Source organism: Protopterus annectens, chromosome 2.part0 (genome assembly GCF_019279795.1).
Source record: "Protopterus annectens isolate FY-2018-M chromosome 2.part0, PAN1.0, whole genome shotgun sequence".
In the NCBI taxonomy this organism is placed as follows: Eukaryota; Metazoa; Chordata; order Ceratodontiformes; family Protopteridae; genus Protopterus; species Protopterus annectens.
In genome coordinates, this window is record NC_056728.1 from 1,149,031,987 (window position 1) to 1,149,059,486 (window position 27,500).

General features: G+C 37.4%; 1 protein-coding gene across 2 annotated transcripts in view; it reads right to left on the bottom strand.

Annotated features, from left to right (window-relative positions):
* Positions 1 to 27,500, bottom strand: part of COL25A1 (collagen type XXV alpha 1 chain) — a 1,631,546-nt gene that overhangs the window by 278,298 nt on the left and 1,325,748 nt on the right. For both annotated transcript variants that reach the window (XM_044061344.1, XM_044061342.1), the window contains exons 20-21: positions 9,815 to 9,859; positions 7,544 to 7,588 (exon numbers count right to left, since the gene is read on the bottom strand). In XM_044061344.1, coding sequence (XP_043917279.1) covers positions 7,544 to 7,588; positions 9,815 to 9,859 — 90 coding nt within the window. The remainder of the gene's footprint in view (positions 1 to 7,543; positions 7,589 to 9,814; positions 9,860 to 27,500) is intronic.

A 27,500-nucleotide genomic window follows, 5' to 3' on the forward strand; every position in this document is an offset into this window, starting at 1 on the left:
GTGAGTAATGGAAGTTTCATGGATTAAGAATGAAATGGCTAATGGTAGTTGCTTGAGAGTCCTCTGGTTGGATAAGTTATAAATTAAGTGCTTATTATGTTATGTAAGAGAAAAGTGGGATGTGTAAACAGGATCATGTGTCCATGATTTCTAAGCTTTTTTAAAGGCTAAGAAGGAATCATTGCTAATGGTGTGTGTGTGTGTGTGTGTGTGTGTGTGTGTGTGTGTGTGTGTGTGTGTGTGTGTGTGTGTGTGTGTGAGTGTGTGCGCTGAGGGGGAATAATTCCATAGGAAGGCACCCACAATGCTGAAGGTGTGAGATTGCCATGAGAGGTGGTATTGCCTGGTACTTAATTTGGCTTTAGCTCTACTGACACCTGGGAGCAGTACTTGAGGAAAAGGCAATTATGCAGCATAGTTTTCAGGAGGTATTATGGGTGAATTGGCAGTATTTGACTTTTGATAGGGAGGTACTAAGATGTTTGAGTTTTGGTGAGGCCTTAATAACAAGGCAGGATTTATTCAGGCCAGTCTGTAGTTTATTTGTGTTTCTAATGAGGTTATGATTACGGACAGGGCATAATGAAGTAGCAAGAGTAATTGTGGATTGAATGCAGTCATTGTCTTAAGTAGTACCTCTATCATATAAACCTGCCAGATATTGCATAGCAAGTACAAACCAAAGCACTTTATGCTTGGCTTACAAGCTCTGATAGAAATGCTACAGATTCGTAAATCAAACTGCAGGAGGGTCACTCATTCCAGGGATCTTAACCTAGCGTCTGACATGAACAGGTCATGCTAGGTAGATAGATATATCTTCTAGAGACTGCCACTTCTCTGGAATAAGCTTCCAGTTAGTATGAAACAGAGCCCCTCCCTAACAATCTTCAAACGCAAGCTAGATCAATGGATCGTTGGCCGCAAATTCATTCCTGTGGTGGTGTCTGTGTCCATTCTGGACACAGGAAGTCAGTATTAACTACAATAGACCCTGACCTTTGCAAACTTCACTCACCTAACCTGACAGTTGGGGCAACTTGGGATAAATATGACTAGGCATGTAACGGCTCTAGGGCCGTTAGTCTAGTAATCTCCTATGAACCTATGAAACAGTTCAGATAAAACAGTTCCCTCTCAAAATCGACATTCACCTGGTGCATCTGCCTTTTAATTGTATGCAAATTGCACCTCCTTTAATATATTGGGGTATGTTACTGGCACCTCCTCTCATGTAGCCAGTAGCATACCCTAATAGTTTTCTGTGACATACCTCCAGCTGATTCAGGCTAGGAATTCCATGCCAACAAGCCATGCAATGAATTGGGCTGGACATGAGATGTAAACAAGGCAGTCATTATATCTGCAAGCTATACTACTCAAAATTTGCAGTATGTCCCCCAAAAATTAGTTTACTGTCTATGCATGTACCCAAATCTATTGCTAGAGTTTCACAGTGAAGTTAAATGTTTGAGTAGCATACCACAACATATGAAAGTTGGTGCCAATAACATTCCCCAGCATATGAATAGAGGTGCCAGTAGCATACCCTAATACATGAAGTTAGGTGCTAGTAGCATATCCCAGCATATGAAAGGAGGTGCCAATAACATGCCCCAGCATATGAATGGAGGTGCTAGTAGCATACCCCAACATATGATAGGAGGTGGCAGTACAATATCCCAATACATAAAACGAGGTGCCAGTTTCATACCCCAACATAAGAAAGGAGGTGCCAGTAACATACTCCAACATATGAAGGGAGGTGCCAGTAGCATACCCCAATACATGAAAGAAGATGCCAGTAACATACCCCAATACATAAAAAGAGGTGTCTGTTGCATACCTCAAAATAAGAAAGGAGGTGTCAGTAACATACCCTAGCACATGAAAGGAGGTGCCAGTAGCATACCCCAACACATGAGAGGAGGTGCCAGTAACATACCCCAATATATTAAAGGAGGTGCAATTTGCATACCCAGACATACAAAAGGAGGTGCCAGTAACAGCACATGAAAGGAGATGCCAGTAGCATACCCCAGTATAGGAAATGAGGTGCCAGTAGCATACCCCAACACATGAAAGGAGGTGCCAGTAGCATACTCCAACACATGAAAGGAGGTGCCAGTAGCAATACCACCAACATACGAAAGGAGGTGTCAGTAAAATGCCTCAACTTATGAAAGGAAATGCCAATGACATACCCCAATATATGAAAGGAAGTTCCTGTAGCAAAACCCAACATATGAAAGGAAGTGGCAGTAGCAAACCCCAACATATGAAAGGAGGCACCAGTAGCTTACCCCAGTACATGAAAGAAGGTTTGAGTAGCATATACCGACATACAAAAGGAAGTGCTAGTAACATACCCCAATATATGAAAGGAGGTGCCAGTAACATATCCCAACATATGAATGGAGGTGCCAGTAGCATGCCCCAACACACGAAAGAGGGTGCCAGTTGTCAGATCCTTGTAAAACTAGTTTTGTTAGCCCAAGTAAAACCTGTCTTCTGCATTGTCTTGCCCATTAAAAAAATCCCTGTCACTACAAAGTACAATTTCAGTCTTAATAAGTTTGTATTACACCAGACTCCATTTCCAACCTCAATATCCCTCATAAATATGACAAATAAGTCTATGCCAGTGATGGCTTTCAGTATTCTACAGACTTACCTTCACAAAATTCTGCAGTGTGACCCACTGATCATCCTTTATGTGTCATACAGTTGTCTAATCTGGTAGGAAATCATGACTATAGTAATTGTTTTTAACTGGTTGCTATGGTTTACTTATGAAAACCTCCCTGCACTCTATTTTGAAATTAGTATTCCTACAGAGACAGCATAACCAAGTAATTTGACCATTTGTCTGTTACTGGAAAATGTAAGGTAATCTCTGCTCCTATTTTGTTCAGTTATTTTTCCATTATACAATTATACTTTTTAATTGTTTTACTACACAAAGGATGCACATCTGGTTTAAGAGTACTGCTGAAGCTTCATCTAACTCCTGTACTAGGCACCATTTTATCAAGGCACTTCACATAACTCTTTCCAACATCATTTACATTGACTTGGATATTGTCTCTAATCATAACCAGAACTAGACTTTATGTGTTTGACACATGGATGTCAAGAAGTTCACCTCAAGAGTGAAGCTCAAGATTTGAATTGTGACATCCATGTCAAGAATACACAACAAACTGGGTTATAATTGGAAAGACCTAATCAGAATTTTTTCTAGGGCATAGAAATTTACTGGCTCCCATGTACTACCAACTTTTGATCAAAAAGTCTGGTAACACTAAGTCTTTTACAGCTTTGAAAGTTGTAACATACTTGCTACTAATGCACAGAGTGTGGGCAGCTGTTAGATATTTTATTCTTTTTTTTGAAAAATTTAGAATGAAATGTTTGTTTCCCACCCCTCTTCTGTGGTAGCTGCTGACCACTGTTAATGCTGTAGCAAGAGACTAGAGCTTAACAGTAATGAGGGGTGCTTAACAAGAGCTTACTAAGCACCTTTCTGAAGTCAGAAAGGTATGTAACAAGCTTCTCTTTTCCATGATTTAATAGTGCAATCACAGTGCTCTATGAACTACAGTTCTGTTCTTGATGCAATTTATATATACCTATAACTGCATATAAGGCACTAACAAGCATCCCATATTGCACTGCATCATTCATTTGATAGATAAAATATAAGGTCTTTAAATAAAACTATGTTCCACAAAAAGAGACTGCCTGAGAATACTGTCAGTTAATGAGGAGACCTGAAATGGCTTCTTTAGCTGTCTTTTGTCTGCACTGTAACCAGCAGCTATTGGACTAATTAATGTGCTTATATTTATCAGCTAATTAAAGCAGTATGAGTCATCAAAATGCTTTTTCACTAAATCAAAGTCAGAATGGCATGACTAAGTGCAAAATGTACTCATCCTGTTTTGAACCACCTGTGTTGCAGTTTATGGTTATAGTAAGACATTTGTAAGTATCAGCCTGTGTATTGTGTGGAAACTCTAGTATGGATGTGTGGAATTTTATATTTAATTAGTAGAGTACATAGAGTTACAGATGTATTCCTTCTGGAATTTTTATAATAGCTCAGAGTTTTCCAAGACTCTGCCATGGATGACAGTTTCATCCTTTTCTACCTCTGTATTACTTGAGGCAAAATAAGTAACAGCTTGAACCAAGTCTGCAAATGTTCTGGTTCCTACCAGAAGTATAGCTAGTGTGGGGCAAAAAGGGGCAGCTCTTATAAACTTAGAAAGTTGCTAGAATAACAGGATTTGTGCTAGCATGTATTTTCTGAAGGATATGAAGTCTGAAACTCAAATGCATATCATTATTTAGGATCACAGGAGATTACTAGGCTATCGACCTGGAGGTCATTTCAAGCCTAGCTGTTTCATCCCAATGTAATACTATAAAAATGTTAGTTAATACCCAAGATTGCATTTAGTAATGACTGTCCATGTCCAGGAGGGTTGGGGCACTATTCCCAGTAAGAATTTACAGTGCCCCATCCACTCGTCCAGGTTCCTTTTAAACAGTGTCATAGAGGTGCTCTGTTTCAAACAAATAGATAGCCTATTCCAAATATGCAGTCGCTGGGATTTAAATCTGTCCCTCCAGCATGTCCTATTTAAGTCACAGGCCATATTTAGGTCCCTAGAACAGTTGTCCTAGTTTTGTTTGATTTATGGATATGCAGCAAGTTCATTAGGTTTGGGTCTGAGACTGTTCTGTAAGTGGCATCAATCCTCTGTGATTTGTCAGAAAGTTTATGAGGAACACACCAAAACTATGAGACAAAAATCTGGACATTCTGTGAAAATCTGGATAGTTGAGAGCTATATTTACTAGCCATGGGACAGATGTCATTAGAAAACCTACCACGACTCTCCCATACCAGTTATTCAGGGAGATCATACATCCCTTAGTAGCTCCAATTCATCCACTCTTCTAGATCCCCCAAAATTTTCAGGAAAATATTGGCTGTGGTACAAAATTAAAGCACAGCAAAGTCTAATTTATGTAAGATTAAATCATTATAAGTAATTGCACTTTCAATCAATTGTATTTCTCTCTTGCAACTGATTAATAAGATTTTTAGTCACCTGTGACAAGGTCGCTGCCTATCAATTTTGACTTTGGGTCTTAAATACTTGATAGCTACCATAAAGTAACTGATTTAAATACAAGGTTCTCCATCTAGTCTGAAGTTTAATATTCAAATTTGGCAATGAAATTGAAATGACAGAATAAGCAGACAGTTGTTATGTGCCTTGGAAGATTGCAGCCTTTTATGTGCAGCAGTTAGAGCTAAACAAACCTTCTTGCCCCACAGAGAATATGAACTTCTTCTTTTTACAGTTCCCTTCTGCACAGAGCTATTAGCTCTAAAAAAAACAGGAAACAAGACGTGCCACTGCCCAAGCCTGACAATATTCTTGGGCCCTGTTGTTATCCAGTAGTTAAGGCAAATGTCCTGTCCATCATCAAACAGGTAAATCAGTTACTGTGCAATTTGCTGAGTAAAGCAGAGTCCAGGGACCTCTGCCTAATGTTCACTGCAGAACTTTATATAAGTAACCCACACCCTTACTCCGATCACTATTCCAATTTAAGCAGTCTCAGGGGAGACAAACTGCCCTCTTCTTTGTGAGCAAAATGCCTTCTTTTGGTAAGAGACACAACACTCTTGGATTGATTCAACACAGCCTTAAAATGGACCTTAAAGTTACAGCTCTCTGTAAATGCTACCAGCAACCTCCTAAACTTCTAAATGGATGATAATGAGCAAACATCCCAAACACACTTCTGTATAAATTAACGACAGATTAATGTGATTCTACTTGTTCTCATCCAATATTTTATTATGTAAATAAAATGATAGACTTTAGAAGCATATCCTTATGAACCAGTCCAATCACAAGATTGTGGTGTAGGTAAACTCATTTAAGAATTTATGCGTGAATGCTGTTTGCTTAGCCAAATAACCTTTTTTTTTCAAGTCGAAGTCAGACAAAAATTTTAAGTGATTTTTCCTTTATTTAATGTAACAACTCTGAAGTATGTGTGAACTCATGGTAGGAGGAATTATGTCCCCTGCACTGATGTTTGACAGAGTAGGCTTTATATGCATATATACAGGCAGTAAGCTAAAAGAGTTAAAAAGTCTGACTCTATTAATCCAGTTTAATTTTGAGGTCTCTCATTCAGGTATCAAGTTCATCTGATCTGTAGTGTATACACACTTGACCTCATCAAACAGTATATTCAATTTTTTAATCAGTTTTGGTTTAAACCAATATATAGTATTGCCATTGTTATCTCTTGGTTTAAACTTAAAGGCACACTTCCCAATAAAGTTAGGGTGATGACTTTGAAAGGCCCAAACAACTAAACAAATAATCATCATTTGGATTCATGCAAATAACCAAGATGTCCTTTGAACGCCTGTAAATAAGACATGAAAGATTAAGAACCTTAACGCTATCATTGTGCGACTATCTGCCCAGATCCTTGAACCATCTGCAGACTCTGCACCAAACATTTTCTTTTCTAGTTGTATATCTCTTAAGGTGCCTACTGGTTGATCCCATATTTCAAGCAATTTCTCACAATGGTAATGAAAAATGTTTCTAAAACCTTTTTGACCACGAGTTCTAAGAATCCACATATTAAACCTGTAATTAGGTTTACCTTGAACCACACCTATCAGTTTTTCTCTTAAATCTATCATTATGCCTTGGTACATATCAAACTTTTCAAACACCAAGTTCCATGAAGTATGCAGCTCAGAATGTTCTAGCTACAGCAGCAGTACACAGGGTACTTACTGTCCTCGTGTTCTATTTCTTTCCTATCACAATACTTGTGATGGAGTCTTCTTCGAAATAACCATCTGCAACCATGTGCATCTTGTGAGGCGTCCTACAGAAATGTATTCAGTGTAGCTCATTAAATCAGAAATTAAGCAAAAGTATGTCTGCCTGGATGTATCTGTACCATACAAGGAGCAGAAATTAGAATAAATGTTTAATAACAAGGAGTGATGGGTGACAACATCAAATAATCATTTGGCACTAAATTTGCAGTAGTAGGAAATATGAGCAGTGTTGGTACATGTGTGCTGTAAGACCAACCAGCACGGTTTCTTGTTATAACCCAAAGTTTATGAAAGAGCACAGTCACTTCATTTATCACTTGGAGAAAATACTCCTTGATTATTATAAATCATAAATAACTGAGAATAAAACAATGTTTAGCCTTTCATGTAAACATTTCAAAGCCTCAAATCAAAGTCAAATGACTATCACATTCACATAGACTTACTGGAATATATTATAACCACATTACATTTGTGCATATTTCAACGTACCAGCTATTATACACTGTCTAGAAGAATTAGTGGTTTAATTTGAATTCAATCACCAAGAATTCTGCTTTCTATGCCATTTTACTAGTTGCTTCAGTAACACAGATATCGAACATGTTACTTATAGCCTGAATAATTAAAATGAATTCAGCTTACCCTTGGACCTGTTAATCCTGTATCTCCTTTCTCTCCTGGATCACCCTGCAATATTAACCAGAATTTTAGATCCATCCACATAGACAGATATTATGTACACAAAGTCACACACACACACACACACACACACACACACACACACACACACACACACACACACACACACATACAAACTTTCTGGGTAGTTTATTTTTCATTTTTCAGTAAAGTACATACATGTTATGAAAAAATAAAACAATGAGTAAAAAGGTCACACAGATAACCAACCGGTTAAAAAACACAAAAAGAAAAATCTAGCAAAGCTAGACTTTTAACAGTTTGATACCTTAAACCTCTTGTATCAGAGGCATCATGGGATATATGTAAATCACCCTTTAAGGATATCAGGTGTTTCAGCTAAATGGCAATTCTGAATGTCCATGACTTTTTCTTTTACTTTCATTTTTAAGTCTATTTGGACTTAAGTAAAAGAAAAAGTCATGGACATTCAAAATTGCCATTTAGCTGAAACACCTGATATCCTTAAAGGGTGATTTGCATATATCCCATGAGGCCTCTGATGTTATGAAAAAAGGAAAACTGCACTTTGGTTAACAATGTTCAGGATAACATTGTCAGGCAACCAATACTATATTGTTAAGAGCTTTTCACTTCCTTTACAACCGTTTCGTAGAATATTTTTCTTTGTACCTGCACTGGTTTCCAGATTATATACTGGGTTTCTCAATTTCATTTTTTTTGGGAGTGTGATGGGAGGCTGGTGGTAATGCAATGTTTTATCCATGTTTCTATTTCTAAATTTGACATCACACAAACTAAAAAGTGAGACATTATTTTTTGGGGAACACAAGTTCTTAGATCAAATATAATAGAAAACTGTTTTAAAAATTACAGTCCTCTACTCTTTGTGATCTTAGGTATGTGTGGAGACCTGCCTTCAGTATAAAAGATTAGTTTTAGTCAAACATCTGTTCACAATTTTCTGATCACAATTTTGGGCATCTGCAGTACAATGTTCACTATCTTTTGAAAGACGCACAAAAAAACAACTCTATTGCTAATATATTTGAGGAAAGTACTGGTAACACTATATAACTCAATAAATAAAAATGTTGAAAGTTTGCCTATTAGAAAACAAATTCTGGTACGGCTTACAGTGGCATAGTCCAAGCAGTCTCCATCTCCAAATCACTTCAATTAAATGATAAAATGTAACTCAAGAAGGGAATGTTCTAAATGTCAACCAGCTCACAATCTTGCACAAGTTTTCAAACATTGCAGTAAGATTGTGAGTGCATGAGTGTGTGTGTGTGTGTGTGTGTGTGTGTGTGTGTGTGTGTGTGTGTGTGTATGTCTGCACAAAAGCAAAATTCAGATATAGTCACTCATCTGTGGAATTAGATATCAAGTTAATAACTTCATTACATTGTTGAGAAATGGTGTGTACTTCACAAGATATGGCATATGCAACTAGTTGTACTAAAATACAGAATCAGTACAAGTCACCTGTCAAGGTAACCAGCTGTGGGTATTTGTACCTGTTATAAGTATTTTTTTTTTTGTTAATGCCAGACTGGCTTGACATGGTCAGCCACTTCTGACGTCAGATTAGATATCACATCCAACTGCTCATGTGTCCTTGCAGCATTCTGTGATGTAACCCTTCACCTAGTTGGTCTAGTCTCTTCAAAAAGGAAGGCCTTACAGTGATCAGACCTTCAGCTGCTCCAGGACTGAGGATAGTAAGTGATATGTAGAGGTCACTATCCTGCATAATTGAAGTTACAACCTAACTCCCTAATGTACTGGGTTTTGTACCTGCACGTCAGTATGTAGTAGGTCATTGTGAGGAGAATGCTTTTGCCTTTGTGATAATTAATACTGCAGTGGTACCCTTCACAAGCTACTGGTTAGTGTTGTTTCTACAGTCTCCACCAGCAGCAAACACAGAATACCCCACCAATACAACCTCCTTTCCCACACTCCAAAAACGGTGAGAGAGCATTACTACTCTATTCTGCTTTCCCCAGGGTTGCCCTGGACATAGCCAAGGCTTCATCCTTCTACATCATTGAGACAATGGACTTTGCTACCAAATTGTTCATTTCATTAACAGAGAAATTCAAGTAAATACAAACCTGTACAGGTTCATTCCAGCACACTGCAATTCCTCATTTATCAATATCAATATATGTTGTATCAATGTGAGACACAATATGAAATATGAATATGAAATATATGAAAAGTAAAGTAACTGCAGGAAATACTGACCTTTAACCCTTTGGGGCCTCTTGGGCCAGCTTCACCAGGCTCTCCCTAATATTGCCAGAATAGAACAAAATGTAAAAAGAAGAAAGGAAAGAAATAAAGTAACATTTACTAGAAAGGCATAAGACTTTACAGGAAGGAACAGTGAGGAAAAATAAGTGTATTAAACAATGCAAATAACAGTGCTGCATAGAAGGAAATCTGGCAGACAGAAAACAGTGCCTAAAGTAAAGAAACCATCATTAGCCATGATACTGTGATGCAAATTCCTCTGTTTAACACTTCATGAGTTGGAACCTCAACTGGTTAATAAAAACAAGGACATGCATGAACATCACATCATGGGGACAACTCCCACCACTGCAACTTGGGTAACTTGGTGTTTTGGAATTTAAAGTTGAGTGTAAGCACTTCAGAAGGACAAGTTGTGCAGAGAGAAAAGTTTCATCAGCTCAGCTACTGCTGAACTTATTACAGTTTTTCTGCTGCATCTTTACTGGTCCAGGATAAATGGCACTAAATGTACCTGCATCATGGGACATACTTTTGCATGGCATTAAATGATGATCTAAATCTATTCTTTGGTGAATATACGTCTAAGACACAGATCTTAATATCATTAAGTAATACCGTAGGTGCAGGAAGGAAAGGATCTTTGATCCTCAAGTCTCTTCCTGCATGGAATTATGAATTTCAACATGCACACATATATTTGCATTGGTACTGTACTTTCTGCTGACATAAAACAATCATTCCCATCTGTAGGTCTGAAGCTCAATGATAAAGCATCTATTCTGAGCATTTCTGAGGGGAACAAAATTACAAATGTTGTAGCACTGATCCGGCAAAACCTTTTAATTGAGGTCCATGTGTTATTTAAGTTAGCACACAGACTTTGTAAACATAATATAACCATTATATTAAATATAAAAAATGTTGTAGCACTGATCCTGCAAAACCTTTTAATTGAGGTCCATGTGTTATTTAAGTCAGCACACAGACTTTGTAAACATTTTAAATATAACCATTATATTAAATATAAAAAATGTTGTAGCACTGATCCTGAAAAACCTTTTAATTGAGGTCCATGTGTTATTTAAGTTAGCACACAGACTTTGTAAACATTTTAAATATAACCATTATATTAAATATAAAAAATGTTGTAGCACTGATCCTGCAAAACCTTTTAATTGAGGTCCATGTGTTATTTAAGTTAGCACACAGACTTTGTAAACATTTTAAATATAAACATTATATTAAATATAAACAATGTTGTAGCACTGATCCTGCAAAACGTTTTAATTGAGGTCCATGTGTTATTTAAGTCAGCACACAGACTTTGTAAACATTTTAAATATAACCATTATATTAAATATAAAAAAATGTTGTAGCACTGATCCTGCAAAACCTTTTAATTGAGGTCCATGTGTTATTTAAGTTAGCACACAGACTTTGTAAACATTTTAAATATAAACATTATATTAAATATAAACAATGTTGTAGCACTGATCCTGCAAAACGTTTTAATTGAGGTCCATGTGTTATTTAAGTTAGCACACATACTTTGTAAACATTTTAAATATAAACATTATATTAAATATAAAAAATGTAGCACTGATCCTGCAAAACCTTTTAATTGAGGTCCATGTGTTATTTAAGTTAGCACACAGACTTTGTAAACATTTTAAATATAAACATTATATTAAATATAAAAAAATGTTGCAGCACTGATCCTGTAAAACCTTTTAAATGAGGTCCATGAGTTACTTAAATTAGCAGTTCAGCAGAAACCACAGACTTTGTCTGTAAACATTTTTAGTCACATTCATTCAAATACGTGATGAAACATGTACATCAAAGCACCAGAACTTTAACATTCAGTTACAATCTGGTTACAAAAGTAATGAAAACTTTCAAATAATGAGGCAAAACCCATACGAATTGATTTGTCTTAAAATGCAAATCTCCATATTCTTATTTCCTCACTTTCTCTCTCACTAATTTCTTATAATTTTGGCACCATTTTTGCAAATGTGACTGTTTTTAAGGAGAATTTTCCAGTCAAGTCACACAACTACAGTTGTTTATATTAAATTTGGGATTCTTTTTCTGCCAATTTGTGATGCGGAGTTCATATCAGACTAGACTGTAAATTCTTTTTTATAAGACACGTTGCTCCTATTGCTTTTGGAGCTGTCTAGGTATCTTTCCACTTTGCTCTTATTTCTGCCTACAAATCCTGGTATTTTATGACTTCGTGTCTCTCAATACTTAAGACACTGTAATCATTGAGTATAGCAATTTCAATGATCAATGGCACTTTTGTCTTCCATTCATGGACCACTATATACGTTTTCTCATATCTATTTTTGAACTGTTGGAAATGGGTGATCCCATGTGATATAAGTTTTGTCATTCTCTATAATGCTTTGTGGGTTATGTTTCCAATGCTTTTCACTTACTTCAGTATTGCAATGTTTGCCCCATCCCCAGTGCAACAGTCTTACCACATTATTATGTCTTTCAGTATACAGGCCCTCTGCCATTAATATGTCACACCCAGCAACAAGATGTGCGACTGTTTCCAGTTCTGTTTTATAAAACCTACATTTACCTGTTTCTCCCACACATTCAATAGACTTTGTAAACCAATGTGTACGAAGTCCACTATCCTGGGCTGCTAATATTAACCTTTCATCTATTGGTTTAAATTCAACTCTCCTTAACCTTTCTTGCTTGAGATTCTGAGCAACATGAGGTTGTTCTAGGAGTTTTCTGTACTTGCATCTATATTTATGCCTTTTCCATGTTTCTTGCCTTCTCATCTGATCCTTCTCTTTATATGCTTTGTTTTGTTTTTTTTTGGCACATTCGGTTGCTGCCTGAGTTTTGTCTACTTCTGGTTTGGTTTCCATTCCTGCTTGACACCGATATGCTTTCACGAAACTAAGCAGGGAACTCACCTTAGATTTCCTCTCTTCATGTTTAAAAACTTTCACTATGTTTGGATCTGATGAGGTCATCAGATATGTATGCAGTCCTATGATTGCAGATCTATACATGCAATCAGTTTTGAGGAAGCCCATACCTCCCTCAGAACAGGGAATATATAATCTTGGTATACACTGATATTTATATATCATTTGATAAATGTGAAACATTTTTCTTGTTTTAGTGTCCAACTGATCAAACACCTTTTGAGGCCAGGCAATCACCCCAAAACTGTAAATTCGAACTTGAAGAGCAAATTGGCTTATAGCTCAGACTTTGTTCTTCAATATCAGGGCTGTTTTCACTATTAATTTTAGTTTTCTAACTTATTCTTTACAGAATTTTTTTTCCATTTGTTTATGTTTTAATACCGATCCTTCATCAGTTCCCAAATATTTATACACTCCCTCCTACTCAAGTTTCTTTATATCCCATTCTTGCCCCAAACTGATGTTTTCTAGGCAGTGCAGCTTTCCTCCTGTAAAGGTTGCTTTTGCAAATTTATCAAGACCAAATTAAATTCTTATATCATCTGAGAAAGTTTTGACCAGTTCCTGTTGTGCTTTCCACTCCTCATCTGATGAGCTATACAGTCTTAAATCATTCACGAAAAGAAGATGGGAAGTCTTTACACTTTGTTGCTTTCTGGAAGCCAAACTGCAACCATGACCTAATCTGTTAAGCAGACAGCTTAATGGGTTGAGGGAAAGACAAAAGAGCAGTGATGACAGAGAGTCACCCTGGAATATTTCCCCTTGAATTTTTATCCTTGGAATAATAATTTGTCCTTTATCATGGCTTAACTGCAAAGTGGTCTGCCACTGTTTCATGGTCACTATAATGTAGTCGATCAGAGTAGGGTGTATCTTATACATTTTTAAGCACTTTTATCCATGAATATAGGATACTATCAAATGCTGTTTTGTAGTCAATCCATGCCATACTTAGATTCTTCCCCTTTTTACAATTCTCCACTGTAGATCAATGTGTGAGTGTGTACCTTTAAGAAGCTATCCAAGGGCTTGTGCAAGTGTATAAATACTGAGCATGTGTAAGCTCGACTGTCATTTTGTAGTTAGCTGTTGAGATATTAGCATGTATGTATTTAAAGCCTGTCTGTTAACTAGTTTGTTCATATTTTATGCTGCTGCTATCCATCCTGATGTATTTCTATGTATTAAAGCACCTAAATGAAATACCTCACCTGCTTGTCTTCAATGTTAGAGAATGATGAAGGATGAGCGACATGGTGTCAGAATGGGATCCAGAAGCAAGACTGAGAGATGCGCAGCTAATATTAAGGAGTGAATCATCCCTAACGTATGCATACTTCGGAAAACAGGTCAGAAATGAATTTTAGATGTTAAAACTTGCTCAGCTCTATTTCTTATTTGCAAAATATATGAAACAAGGCATACAGAACATTCTAAATGATATTTTCATGAACCAATATGTACAATATTGATAAAAATACTCAAATTGCTACAGAAAATATTTGAAATAAAGTCCGAATTGCATAAAATGAATAAAATAAAGGGAAACAACTGCATTTTTGCAGACCATGTATTTTTTGTTTTAAGCAAAGATAATCGAGTTATCAGAAGTGTATAAAGTGTTTGCATGTTTGTGCAGTGTTGCAGTAAAGCTATTTGGCAAATGTACAGCTATTACAGGGCATATTTCGCAGAATACAGCCATTACAGAGCATATTTCACAAGTACAGTATTTTGAAGAGTTTATTGTATATTTGAATGTTGTTACAAGCTCACATTACAGTTTGTTCATACATAATTACAAGGGCCATATCTTCAGTGTGTTTGTGTATACTTTGTGGGCATGGCAAATGGATTACAAAGACTCAGTGCACTTGTGTTTGATCATGAGTACGACATTTTCATACAGGCTGCATTTTCTGATAAAGATGACTGTACAAAGGCATTCATACTGCTTAATTTAGCTGAGTCAGAAGCCATAGAAAGGGAACGTTCATTTGTGTATGCACTTGCTATCTATACTGGAGAGGGGTAAAACCATCATATTGTTGTACTGGCTGAGTCAAGGGAGGACCCAGAGTGATTAAAACATAAATTTAGAGAACTGTGTAACCCACAGACAAATGTTACAATGGAAAGGCACTTATTTTACACAAGGGATCAAAAGCCTGGTGAAATGTTTGCAGAATATAGAACTAACTTGAGAAATAAGGCTAAAATGTGCAGATTTGGTGATTTAAGAGATGAGTTGACAAAAGACAGACTTGGGTGTGGTATTAAAGATGATGCTGTGAGAAAGATTTTGCTTCGTGGCAGTGATTTAACTTTGAATAAGGCCATTGAGATTTGTCAGATATACGAGCTCACAGTAAAGCACACAAATATGCTTACAAATGAGAACTGCCCTAGAAGGCACAGTGATAGAGCTCATGTTGATAGTATGTAGCATGTGGTTAAAAGAAACAGGCCCAAGCATATGGCAGAAACTGTAGCCCCTGCAGCACTCACTAGTAAACCCCAGAACTTTCTAGCAAAGTACACACAGTCTTGGTGAAGCATGAGTGAGTCAGCAAACTCAAAGCATGTGCCTCAACAAAATTTTATTGTCAGCTGTCATAATTGTGGTAGAAGTCATGAATCTAAAAGGGAAAAATGTTTAGCTTTTGGTCAGCAATCTCACAAATGGAATAAATGGAATCATTTCAAAAGGTTTTGTAAATCAAAAGGTCCACATTCTTGTATTAAAAGGGAACATTTTAAGAAACAAGTTGATCAATTAGGAAGCTATGATGTAGGATCACAGGCTACTCTTTATGTTGATGGTGTGTCAGTGCTTCATGGAACAGTTAATACAGTAGATTTAAAGGCAAATAATGAAGTATTTTGCACTGCTCAGATAAATGGCAAACCCATAGAGCTCAAAGTTGATTCAGGTTCCAAGTGCAATGTTATGTCAACAGAAACATTTGCTAGAGTGTGTAAAGGTGAAAGGCTTGATCTGGCAAGGTGTGTGAAGCTTGTTGCTTATGAAGGTGAAGAAATTCAAACTGAAGGCTCAGTAGTGCTTTCATGTTACTCTGCTGGAAGAAGCTAACTTACTATTTTATGTGGTCTCTTTAAGAGGCTTGCCCAGTCATTATTAGGGCTCAGAGAGAGTTTGAAAATAATACTGCTTTCATTTAATAAGGAAGTCCATCATGTTAGCTTAAAAGACCACTACTCTAATGTTGCCCAGTACATTTTTAATACCTATGCCAATCTTTTCAAAGAAAAACTAGGCAAACTTCCAGTTATGTACTCCATGAAGTTAGACCCAGAGGTCAGCCCAGTTATCAGGCCAGCACATAAAGTTCCAATAGCCATGCAGGACAGAGTCAAAGCCAAACTAGATAAAATGGTGAGAAAAGGTGTGATTTGTCCAGTTGCAACTCCAACTGAATGGGTATCTTCCATGATGGTAGCTGAAAAGAAAAGCTCAGATGACATCAGAATATGAAATGATCCATGTGATTTGAACAAAGCACTAAAAATACTTCATAATCCAATGAACACAGTAGAAGAAGTCGCAACCTTGATGCCAAATTCCACTATTTTTTCTGTCTTAGATGCAAAGAGTTCATTTTGGCAAATTCAGCTTGACAAGAAATCATTACTGCTTACTACTTTCAGTACTTCATTTGGCAGGTACAGATTTTTGAGAATGCCATTTGGGATAAATTCTGCAAGTGAAGTCTTTCAATGTGCAATGGAGCAAATTTTTGTCTGGGTATCCTTGTGCTATTACAGTAGACAACATACTGGTACGATATCATGGTGAAGCAGAACATGACATAAACCTCAGAAAAGTCATAGAAAGGGCACATAAAGTGAATCTTAAGCTCAATCCACACAAATGCAAATTCAGGCTAGAAGAAGTTGCTTACATTGGTCATTTATTTACTAGTACAGGCCTATGGCCAGACCCTTTGAAACAAAGAGCCATTCTCGAGATGTCAGCTCCAGACAATGTTCAAGCCCTGCAAAGTTTTCTTGGCATGGTCAACTAACTAGGCAAGTTCATTCCAGACTTGAGTCAACTTTCAGAACCACTTAGAGATCTGACACATAAAGATGTATCCTGGTCTTGGTTAGAGCAACACCAAGAAACAGAGAATTGCTAGTCCACCAACTCTCAGATATTATGACGTTCACAAATCAGTTACACTTTCTTGTGATGCTTTGAAATTTGGTCTTGGTGCAGTCATTCTAGAAGAGGATCAACCTGTTGCCTATGCATCGAGAACTCTTACCTAAACTGAATGCAGTATGTTCAGATAGAGAAAGAGCTTATGGCAATTGTGTTTGCATGTTCAAACTTCCATGATTATGTCTGTGGTAGACCTATCCAGAGTGAAACAGACCACCTATCTCTCGTCACTATCTTGAGAAAACCTATGCATTCAGCTCCAGCCTGACGGCAATGTATGATGTTGAGATTGCAAAAGTATAATTTCAATCTTGTCTGCAAGAAAGGCAAACTTCTTTATCTTGCTGATACATTGTCCAGATCACCCAGAAACACCACAGAACAGCATGAGAATGAGAGTCTTGATTTTGAAATCACGGAAGTGAAAATTTTTTCTTCATATGTCTCGATGAGCTGAGAGATCACACAGCTATAGATCCAATTTTACACAGGCTCAACCACTTTATCAGTCAAGGATTGCCATCAAAGCAATCGAGTTTACCTGAAGAAGTGCAACCTTATTTTCCATACAGAGATGAGATTTTGTCTGACAAAGGTATCATAATGAAAGGTCCGAAAGTAATTTTTCCAAAATCCCTGCAACCAGCGTACATTACTATATTGCATTGTGGTCACCCAGGAACTGAATCTACCAAAAGAAGGGCGAGAGAACTAGTATTTTGGCCTTCTATGTCACAAGAAATTGAGAGAGCACGTTTATCTTATTCAGTGTGTAGTAGTACTAAACCACATCAACAGAAGGAACCACTTCAGCTTAACCAAATTCCCAGAATACCATGTACTAGCCTGCACAAAGTTATTTCTGACAATGGTACACAGTTTACAAGCCAACAGCTGAAAAGATTCACTGAAGAATGGAACGTTACTCATGTCGCAAATAGTCCAGAGTACTTGCAGTCAAATCAAATGGTTTGGGAGAACTTGCAGTTCAAAGTGAAAAACAGTTACTTGAGAAGTCGTACCTTCGTTGAAGGCTGCGTGTCAGAGCTGGCAACTCGGCACGTAAAAATCTACTAACAATCATTAGCGGACTGGAGTTCCGCTGTGGTGACCCCTAACCAGGAAAAGCTGAAAGACACAACAACAAAGTGATGTTCTCCTGAATCTCCTGAATCTCAGAAATGTTTCTCGTGATAAACATCTTGGTTCACCTGCTCAGAGAGTTCTGTCAAGACAAACCAGAACCACATTACCATTCAGTGGGCAATTGTTGGTTCCGTGTGTCAAGATCAACAGATCAGTGAAAGTCAATCTGTTGAAGAAACGCCTAACCTAGAAGTCCTACTATGATAAGACCAGCAAATCGCTCAATCCATTATGAGAAGGAGAAGTGGTAAGGATGCAGACATCCAAAAGTTATGATCAGATTGGTAGCATGAAGAATATTGGTCCAGAACCGAGATTGTACATTGTGGAATCAAAAGGTGTAGAGTTTACGTGGAATCGGAAACATTTCAGATCGGTGTCCAAGCCTATATCACAGCACATAGCCTGTGAGAAAGACTCTTTATCTCAGTGTGAGCTGTCTGGTGTTCCAATTCATGAGGAAGTTCCTGTTTCTGTGACGAATCCACAAGTTCTTGATATGAGTTGTGCACCACAGACTGTCCCTGTTGCTAAATTTGGTCCAAACTGTTATGTTACGAGATATGATTGCATCTCTAAACCCTGTAGCAGATACTAGGCAACTTGGACATGGACACTGTGTTTTATTTCTAATGTACATAGTAATGCATGTCTAACTCTGATTTTGTTTTTACAAAGGGCAATCTTTTTAAGAGAGAGGATGTAGATCAGTGTGTATGTATGTATGTACCTTTAAAAAGCTATCCAAGGGCCTGCACAAGTGTATAAATACTGAGCATGTGCAAGTCTGACTGCCATTTTGCAGTTAGCTGTTGAGATGTAAGCATGTATGTATGTAAGGTCTGTCTGTTAACCAGTTTGTTCGTATTTTATGATGCTGCTATTCATACTGATGTGTTTCTATGTATTAAAACATCTAAACAAAATACCTCGCCTGCTTGTCTTCAATGTTAGAGAAGGACAAGCGACATCTACTATGACTTTATTTAACAACAAACGATCCTTTGTTCCATACGACTTTCTTTTATTACCCTTTTGTTCTATTGCCAGAATTGGGTTTTCTTCTAAATGACTATACCCTCTGTCAGCATCAATTCCAGTGTATAGTTTATATGTTGTCGGAAGGCAAATTATTGGTCTATAATTTTTAGGGTAGCTTCCAGGTTCACTCTTAAGTAGGAGCATTGTTTTTCCTGTTGTTAGCCAGGTTGGTGTCTTTTCGGAGTGTACGTATAAATAGTTCTTCTCATGGCTAAATCTTTCTGCAAAGATGTTAATACTTTTAATCAGAAGTTAGGTACTGCATCTGTTCATATTGTCCAGTAACATGTGTTATGATATTTGAATCCATATTGAAACCTTATTACACTTCCTTCAGTGCCATATTTTTACCCTGAGACATCAAACTCTCTTAGTAATAAAGTGCGTTGGTAGTAATGCTTCCAAATCCTGAGGGCTACTCTCTACACAATAAGGTTTTTTGGAGGGAAAATGTATTTGTTTTGTGTTGTTCATGTTACATTTATCTCATACTCTCTCGTATCACCACCTGCTTACAATAACCTGGCTTTGTTAATCACTTTCACACACTTCCTTCAGTTCGTAGAGACTGTCTGACTTCATTCAGACACAGAATGATAGTTTACGCCATTAAAAAGTTGTTCTTGAAATGCAGTCCTCTTTTTTCAAGTTCAAAACACCTTGTGCATAGCATCAGACCCTAACCCAGACTTTTCCATCGTTACAATGGATCAACTGCTCTTGAAGTAAGTAAACACACTGCACAATCTCTGAAATGCAATATATCATATCCGATTCCTGCTTCCTTTTCATTTGAACCATAAATTGATAACCCTGTAACACTGGTTACCCTGCTGTATGTTACTTGTGGTTTTTAGCCATAATGTCACATCTCAAGTTTGCTTCACAGCCATTATTTTGTTGTTTATCATCTCCCATTTACTCACAAGTCATTACAAAGAATATCTGTGCATCTTTGTTTGCCTAATATGCACACAGCCAGCTACTCTAATACTGTTGTTGACTCTTACTTCAACGGTACTCTCTTTTTAGGGATTTCATCTGCTATTGTTAAGAAGAGTTTCATATCATCCCTTTGTTCTCTTGAAAGTGTGATTGCAGTTACTCTGATATTTAACTACCACATATTCTCTATCCTGTATTGCATAAATGATAACATTATTATGTTTATTGTAGTTATGATTGTTCAGCTTGTAAATAGTCCAAGATTAATCCATTGTTTAAGGAAGGTGGCACATTTAACCCAAAACAATATTGCCCTATCAATCTAACCCGGACTGTGGGAAATATTTTGAACAACTAGCAAAATAATTTATTGTAACCTCTAGCCAATGTGTAAATACATTTGTTGCAATGAGATCATGTCTTACCATTTATGATCATATCAGTGAAAGTAATTATGCCTGTTTACCCATTACTGTGATCTATGTGGATTTATGGAGGCATTTCTTATTACCCCATGTTATAAATATATTATTAAACATATCAATTTATTAAGACACAGTGGCTCAGTAGCAAAATGTCAGCCTCACACCTCTAGGGTCAAGTTCAGTCTTGAGTTTGTTTACTACTTCTATATAATTAGCATGTTTTGTATGTGTCTGTACTGTTTTTCCTTTGTGAACTTGCAACACTTCTTGCCTCCACTAAAACATATTAGCTGCCTGAACACAATAAATTGCCTGTATTTGTCATCATCATTATCGCCATCAATCCTTGTTTCTAGTTTTCACATGGGGCTAGGGTGTTGTATCAGCTGTTGCCTCCTCTCTCAGCTCATTGTCACTCTCCTACCTTCTTCGATAGTCAAGCCTGATGGTCACAGGTCTTCTTTTACACAATCCATCCATCTCTTGGCTTGACATTCATTTCCCGCTTGTCTTCTTCCTGTTTCTCCACCAAATCCTCTTTACGAAACTGTCTTTTGCTTTCATGTACACATGCTGAAATACTGTACTCTGTTCTCCTTGGCCTTCTCTGTACCTCGGGCTGCTCTGATTTCTACTCTTATGTACTCACTTCTTCATCTGCCTGACAGTATATAGCACGCTGCCCATCTCAGGAACTTCATCTCCATCACCTTAAGCCTTCTCAACTGCTCTGCCTTCAATGCCTAGGTCTCTGTGCTCTAGAGAAGCGCTGGTCTCACTATTGTTTTGTACCATTTACGTTTTAGATTTCTTTCTCATTCTTTTGTCACCGACTAACCCTGACACTTTGTGTCAGTCATACACAGCACCTCCGATTCTGGTTATGTACCCCCTCATTTAGACTTTTCTTTTTCTCAACCACATCTCCAGAATACTTATGCTGTTAAAAGTGTTCCACCATTTTTCTTTCTGTCTCAGTTTTCAGCTTCTTCTGATTTCCAACATTTTCATCCATGATGACTGTCTTGTCTGTACTCCGTTTCATATCATGTGCCTTCAGCTTTGCATTCTATTCTACTTTCATTTGCCCAGGTTCCTGTTCAGAGAGTGTTTGTAATGCCACATTGTCTGTATGCAGCGGCTTTGTCGATCTGCCCCATCAGACTTGTTTACTGATTTATTTTATTTATTATTTATTTCCAGTTTGATAACCGGGGAGGTCCACTGGGCTCATAGGGCCCGTTTTCAGTGGAGGCCCGGGGAGAAAAGCTCCACATTAAAAGCAATTGCACAAATGAAACAATTAAAACAAGCAAGCAATGAATTATACATCTGTACAAATTGCATAGAATAATGCAGAAAAACACATACATATGAAATACATAAAATCATAGTTAAATGAGAAGTAGTGTAACGAGGAGGAGAAAAAGAGTAAAAAAAAGGCAGGTAAAGGAAAAGAAGAAGAACTAGAGGAAGATTCAATTTACGTTTAACGTCAAAGAGCCATTTGCATGTAGAGCCATTTACATATGTCTCCATCAGTTTTGTGCACAAGAGCGGGCTCAGAAATGAACCCTGATGCATATCCCACAGGTAACCCTCTGTATGTCTAACTATACCTTGTGCTTGTGTCACTGGATGCTTGTACATAGCCTACATTAATTCTACCAATGTTTCCTGGACTTTGAACCATCTTATACCTGTTCAAATCAACTTTATTTGGACCTTGTTATATTCCTTTTCCATTTCTAGGAATGCCCATTTGGACTCTTTTGTCATCCACAGCTTCTTCTCTGCTTCTAGGGGGTGTGTGGGGGGTGCAGGGGGGCTTGCCCCCTGGCAAAAATGTAAATGTAATGTATGTTTTTTTTTTTTAACACACTTTAACGAAAGAGCTTTTTGGTGAAAGCGCTTTCATTAAAGTGTGTTCGGTGATTGTGGATTCAGACTATTGAACTTTCTTACAATAGTCCTAGATATATATATATATATATATATATATATATATATATATATATATACACACACACACACACACACACACACACACACACACACACACACACACACACACACACACACACATAAATATTTGAATAAAATACCAGAAATAAATGCCAGCTCCTATCTGTAAACAAAATCCACAGTTTATTGTTAGTGCTTTTGTTCGCTCACAATGAAGGAACTGAAGAAGTTCCTTCATTGTGAGCGAATGAAAGCACTAACAATAAACTGTGGATTTTGTTTACAGACAGGAGCTGGCATTTATTTCTGGTATTTTATTCAACTGTTGGTGGTATTTGTTTTTCTAAGTTGTTTGTATACATGCATATTTAAAAATATATAAAAAATATACACCCACACACATATGGATATATATATATATATATATATATATATATATATATATATATATATATATATATATATATATTAAATTTATCTTTGACATTATGGCCTGTCTGTGTCACAAAAGGGAGGGTCCATTAAGGACAGTTCACTTAACTATTCAAGAAAAAAAACAATATGAAAACATACCTCTTTACTAGTAAACACATTTTTTATAGGCACAATATAGGCTTTTTATTAGGCTTTTCTGCAAATTGGAAACGTATAATTAGGGCATTCAGTGCACTGTTATTTATTTTTACATGAATGTTCACCCAGTGCTGACTACAATATTGGCAGCAATTGAAAACTTGACACTATGACTCAAGACTGTGTAGATTTAAGATTACAAATTGAAATACATTATCTTACTATCAATATGTTGACAATTAGTCTTGAGAAGTCATCTGTTATTTTGTTTATCCTGGAAAAATGGAGCTTATCTTTTATTCTGATAATGTTTCATTAAAGTGTTTAACCAGGATGAAAGCTCTACTGCTGGTGCTTTAACAGATTTCCGTTTCAATCCCAGTGCGTCACCTGCTATTAGATGGGTTTGCATTGGCTTAAGTGTGATTTTTTTGATATAGTACCTCACGGAGAAATGTCTTGGTTCTGCTTTTCATTGCTTATGACGGTGTGTTTTGTGACTATAAAATAATTCTTTTATAATCAGAAAGGTGAAAAATACTTTATAAGGGGCATTCAAGGCTTTGTGAGTGAAACATCAGGAGATTTACTCTACAAATATGAATTAATGGCAGTAAGGAGTAAGGAATGGACACAAATGGTTCAGGCTAAGCAAAGATGAAAAGGACATCACTGGGAAATTTTACAGGCGTGGAATGAATACTTTGCATGTAACTTCACAGAGGAATGTGGGGGGGGGGTATCATGGTGGGAAGGAGGGAGAATAGAATGTGAAGAAGAATGGACAGTCACCAGGATAGAAAGGGAGAAAGTCAGTGGGAATGGGTGGCTGTTATGGAGGATAAAGTTCAATGACCAAATGGGCTGTTCTCAGTGCTCACAGAAGTCTAGCCAGTGTGCCAAAGACTGTCTGATGCAGATCTGCAATTGTTCAATGTGTAGTGTAGAGGGACCCAAGGACTGGAAGGTAATAAGTGCAGTACTTCTGTACACGAGGAAGCAGAAAACATCCTGGGAACTACAGGTCTGTCAGCTTAAGAGCAGTGGCATGGAAAGTCATGGAAACAATCCAAAAGAGAATGCTGGTGTGCTTCTACAGGTCATTAATCACCAGGACAGTAAACAACATTGGGTCATAGCAAGGAAAAGCTATCAGTCAAGCTTGATCCACTTTTATGACTTGATTACAGGTGAACTTGATAGAGAAATTCCAGTAGACATACTCTACCAAACTTCAACAAGATATTTCATTCAATTCCACACAAAGCTGACAGGAATTCTGGCAGAGCAAGAGGTAGGGCCAAGACTGAGCAAGACAATATCTGAATGGAAAAATGGTCGGACATAGTTGTGATGAGAGGGACAGTATCTAGAAATGGAAAACTGAGGAGTGGGTCTGTCCTAGGTCCAGTACTATTCAGTGTGTTTGTCTCAGTCACATCTGAGGGAACAGATAACAGCACCAACCTATCCACTGACGATACAAAAATAGATCTAGCATTGGGGTTAGTATCTAGGGAAGGACTGGAAAGGCAGAACAAGTGGGGGAAGGGTGTAATATGAGGTCAGTTGTAAACAGATGTGTAATAATGGACTTAGACCACAACAGATATCAGCTGGATGGAGTGGAACTGATGATAATAGTTTACGGTCACTTGCTCACATCATCCAAGTCACATGCTCAGTCACACCTGCTTGAGTTGGCATTTGCTTGTGTTTCGTTGTTTATTTCTCAATAATGTGAAATTGTAGGAAGTCACATGACAGTGAGATGGTGCACATCAGTGAAAATGGGAGACATGGCCTGAAAGTACTCATTCTTTCTACAAAGTGCAACAACCTTGGAGTAAGAATAATAATGTTGTGGAGTGTGTATACAGAAGCTTGCACCCTGCAAAAAAAAAATACTTTCCTTAGTTCTTCATTAGCATATTAAAACAACAAGCTGTTATTTACAAGCTGCTGTGACTGAGCTGCTGTAATGTCAGACTAGGTCTTGGGTGAGTCAGTGATATACAGTGGATCTGATGGCTACAGAGCAGAAGAAGGATCTGAATGTATTAATCGTGCCTGCAATGGACAACCTAGAACACAGTAAGGTATGTTGCTGTAGCCTGAACCATAACTACTTTATCTGGTTTCTTGTGCAGTTCCTGAACTGGTGTCACCCTCAATTTTGAGTTGATTTTCAAAGTTGAAAATCGAAAAAAGCTCTCCTGCTCTGAATTTGTAGCAAACTGCTTGCGATGACTGTAAAAAACAGCTTACCACTGTCAATTTATGGCAAACACCCCCACCCCCCCCCCCACACACACAGAACACTTCATTGCTCCAGACATAAATCGCCATTCATTTCTGAAGCCATGACATTCTCCTGACTTCAGACATGAATTGTGGTTCTGCAGTCCTACAACATTAACACTTGCCAATCATGCTCCCTAACAGCTTGTACCTGGAGCAGTTGCCCCTTCACCTCTCCCTATTTAAAGCTCTGGCTACAGCTAATGGAATGTTGAGGGGTATCCTCAGGCAATTTGACTCCAGAAGCACAGAGGTAATGTTTTCATTGTACAGTTCTGGAGGGAAGGAATCCAGAGGAATGACACTCAAAGTGTTTTTGGAATGGAATGGAAGGGATACAAGCAAAGACAGGGGAGCTAGAGCTCCTCTCACTTGAGACAAAAAGAGATGGGGAGATAATTTCTGTGAATAACATCATGCCAGGGAGATGTAAAGGGGTCAATGGGTCACTTTAAACAGAAAAAGACAAAAGGAAGGTGAAGGCACAAGCAGTAGACTACAGGGAATAACTACTTGTGGTTCTCCAAAAGGGATAACTACTCATAGGTTCTCCAAAAGGGAATATCTACTCAGGGGTTCTCAAAAAGGAATAATAACTCATAGGTTCTCCAAAAGAGAGTATCTATTCATGGGTTCTCCAAAGAAATAACTACTCATGGGCTCTCCAAAATGAATAACTACGCATGGGTTCTCTGAAAGGGAATACCTACTCTTGGCTTGTCCAAAGTGGAATATCTACTCATGGGTTCTCCAAAAGGAATAATTACTCATGGGTTCTCCTAAAGGGAATATCTACTCATGGGTTCTCCAAAGGAATTACTCATGAGTTTTCCAAAAGGGAAGAACTAATCATGGGTTCTTAAAAGTACTTCTTCATAGAGACAGAGCTGCACACCCACAGAATGGACCACCAGACTGTGTGTGTTGGAGAAAAAAAATCTTGGAAGCATCGTTCAGGAAGGTATGAAACAAGGGAAAATGGTTGAGGAGAAAGTTATGGATGGAGCAGAGGTAGAATGTTAAACTCACTTGAACAGCATGCTTGATAGACTTTCTGCCTCTTTCTGTCTTCAAGTAAATATAATGTCATATGATGCAATATAATGTAACTAATTTAAGAGAAGCTGATCTCCTCTAAAATTAACCAAATTGTAGAATAACCTTCTAAAAGAAATTGTGCAGAGACCCTTTCACATTTTGGTTAAACCACACAAATATAGGCCCTGATAAATTCATTTAAGAGATAACATGATCACAATGGTCTTGTCCATGAGCTTGTACAATAAAGACATCAAACTGTACAAGTGACATTTGCAAGACATCTCAATTTTTTCTGCTTGATGCACTCTTGCTCAAAATTACTTTGAGTTATTTTCTGCCCCACCATATTATTAGACTAGATTTGTTAGGTGTTACAAATAACTTTTAAAATTCCCTTTTAAGACAGGGTTGTACCAAGTACATGGGATACCACTAATATCTCTTGTTTATCATTGCTATGTGCGATCAGGCAATGCTATATCATAATAACATTGATGGTTCCCCTCTGCATTAAGTTACAAATCTAGCCCATTAAATCACATTAATGTATCATTGTAAGCAAAGTATAGTTTGCATTCATTGGTGTGATATATAATATTTTTCATAAATTTAATTTTCTGGGTAATTTGTATAGCTATAGTATTTTAGTCTAATATCCAGACTTCTTCATAATGGCCACATACTTGATAATATGCACATGGCCTGATCATGCACTGTTTAAACAAAGCCAGTAAAAATGGGGCTTTCTGGTTTTCTGGAAGTTACTCAGTCTTGCAGTTCATTTTATTAAGCCTAGGGAGTGCGGGGGAAATCCCTACATAATGACGTTGGGGGACTGCTGCTTATTGAAGAATACTGCTTTTCAGAGCTATATCCATTCCATTTGTTTCAACTGATACAGCTTTCACTAAAATGATGTTTGATGCTGCGTCACAGATCCTCCTACTTCTCTGTTGTCATTTCAGTAAAACACTTTAGCTGAATACAATAATTTTGTTAACAGGCAAGACATTCAAACTAGTAAATGAGTGGACATGTTTAACATGAGAAAAGAAATAACTGTTTTGTGTTTACTCCACAAA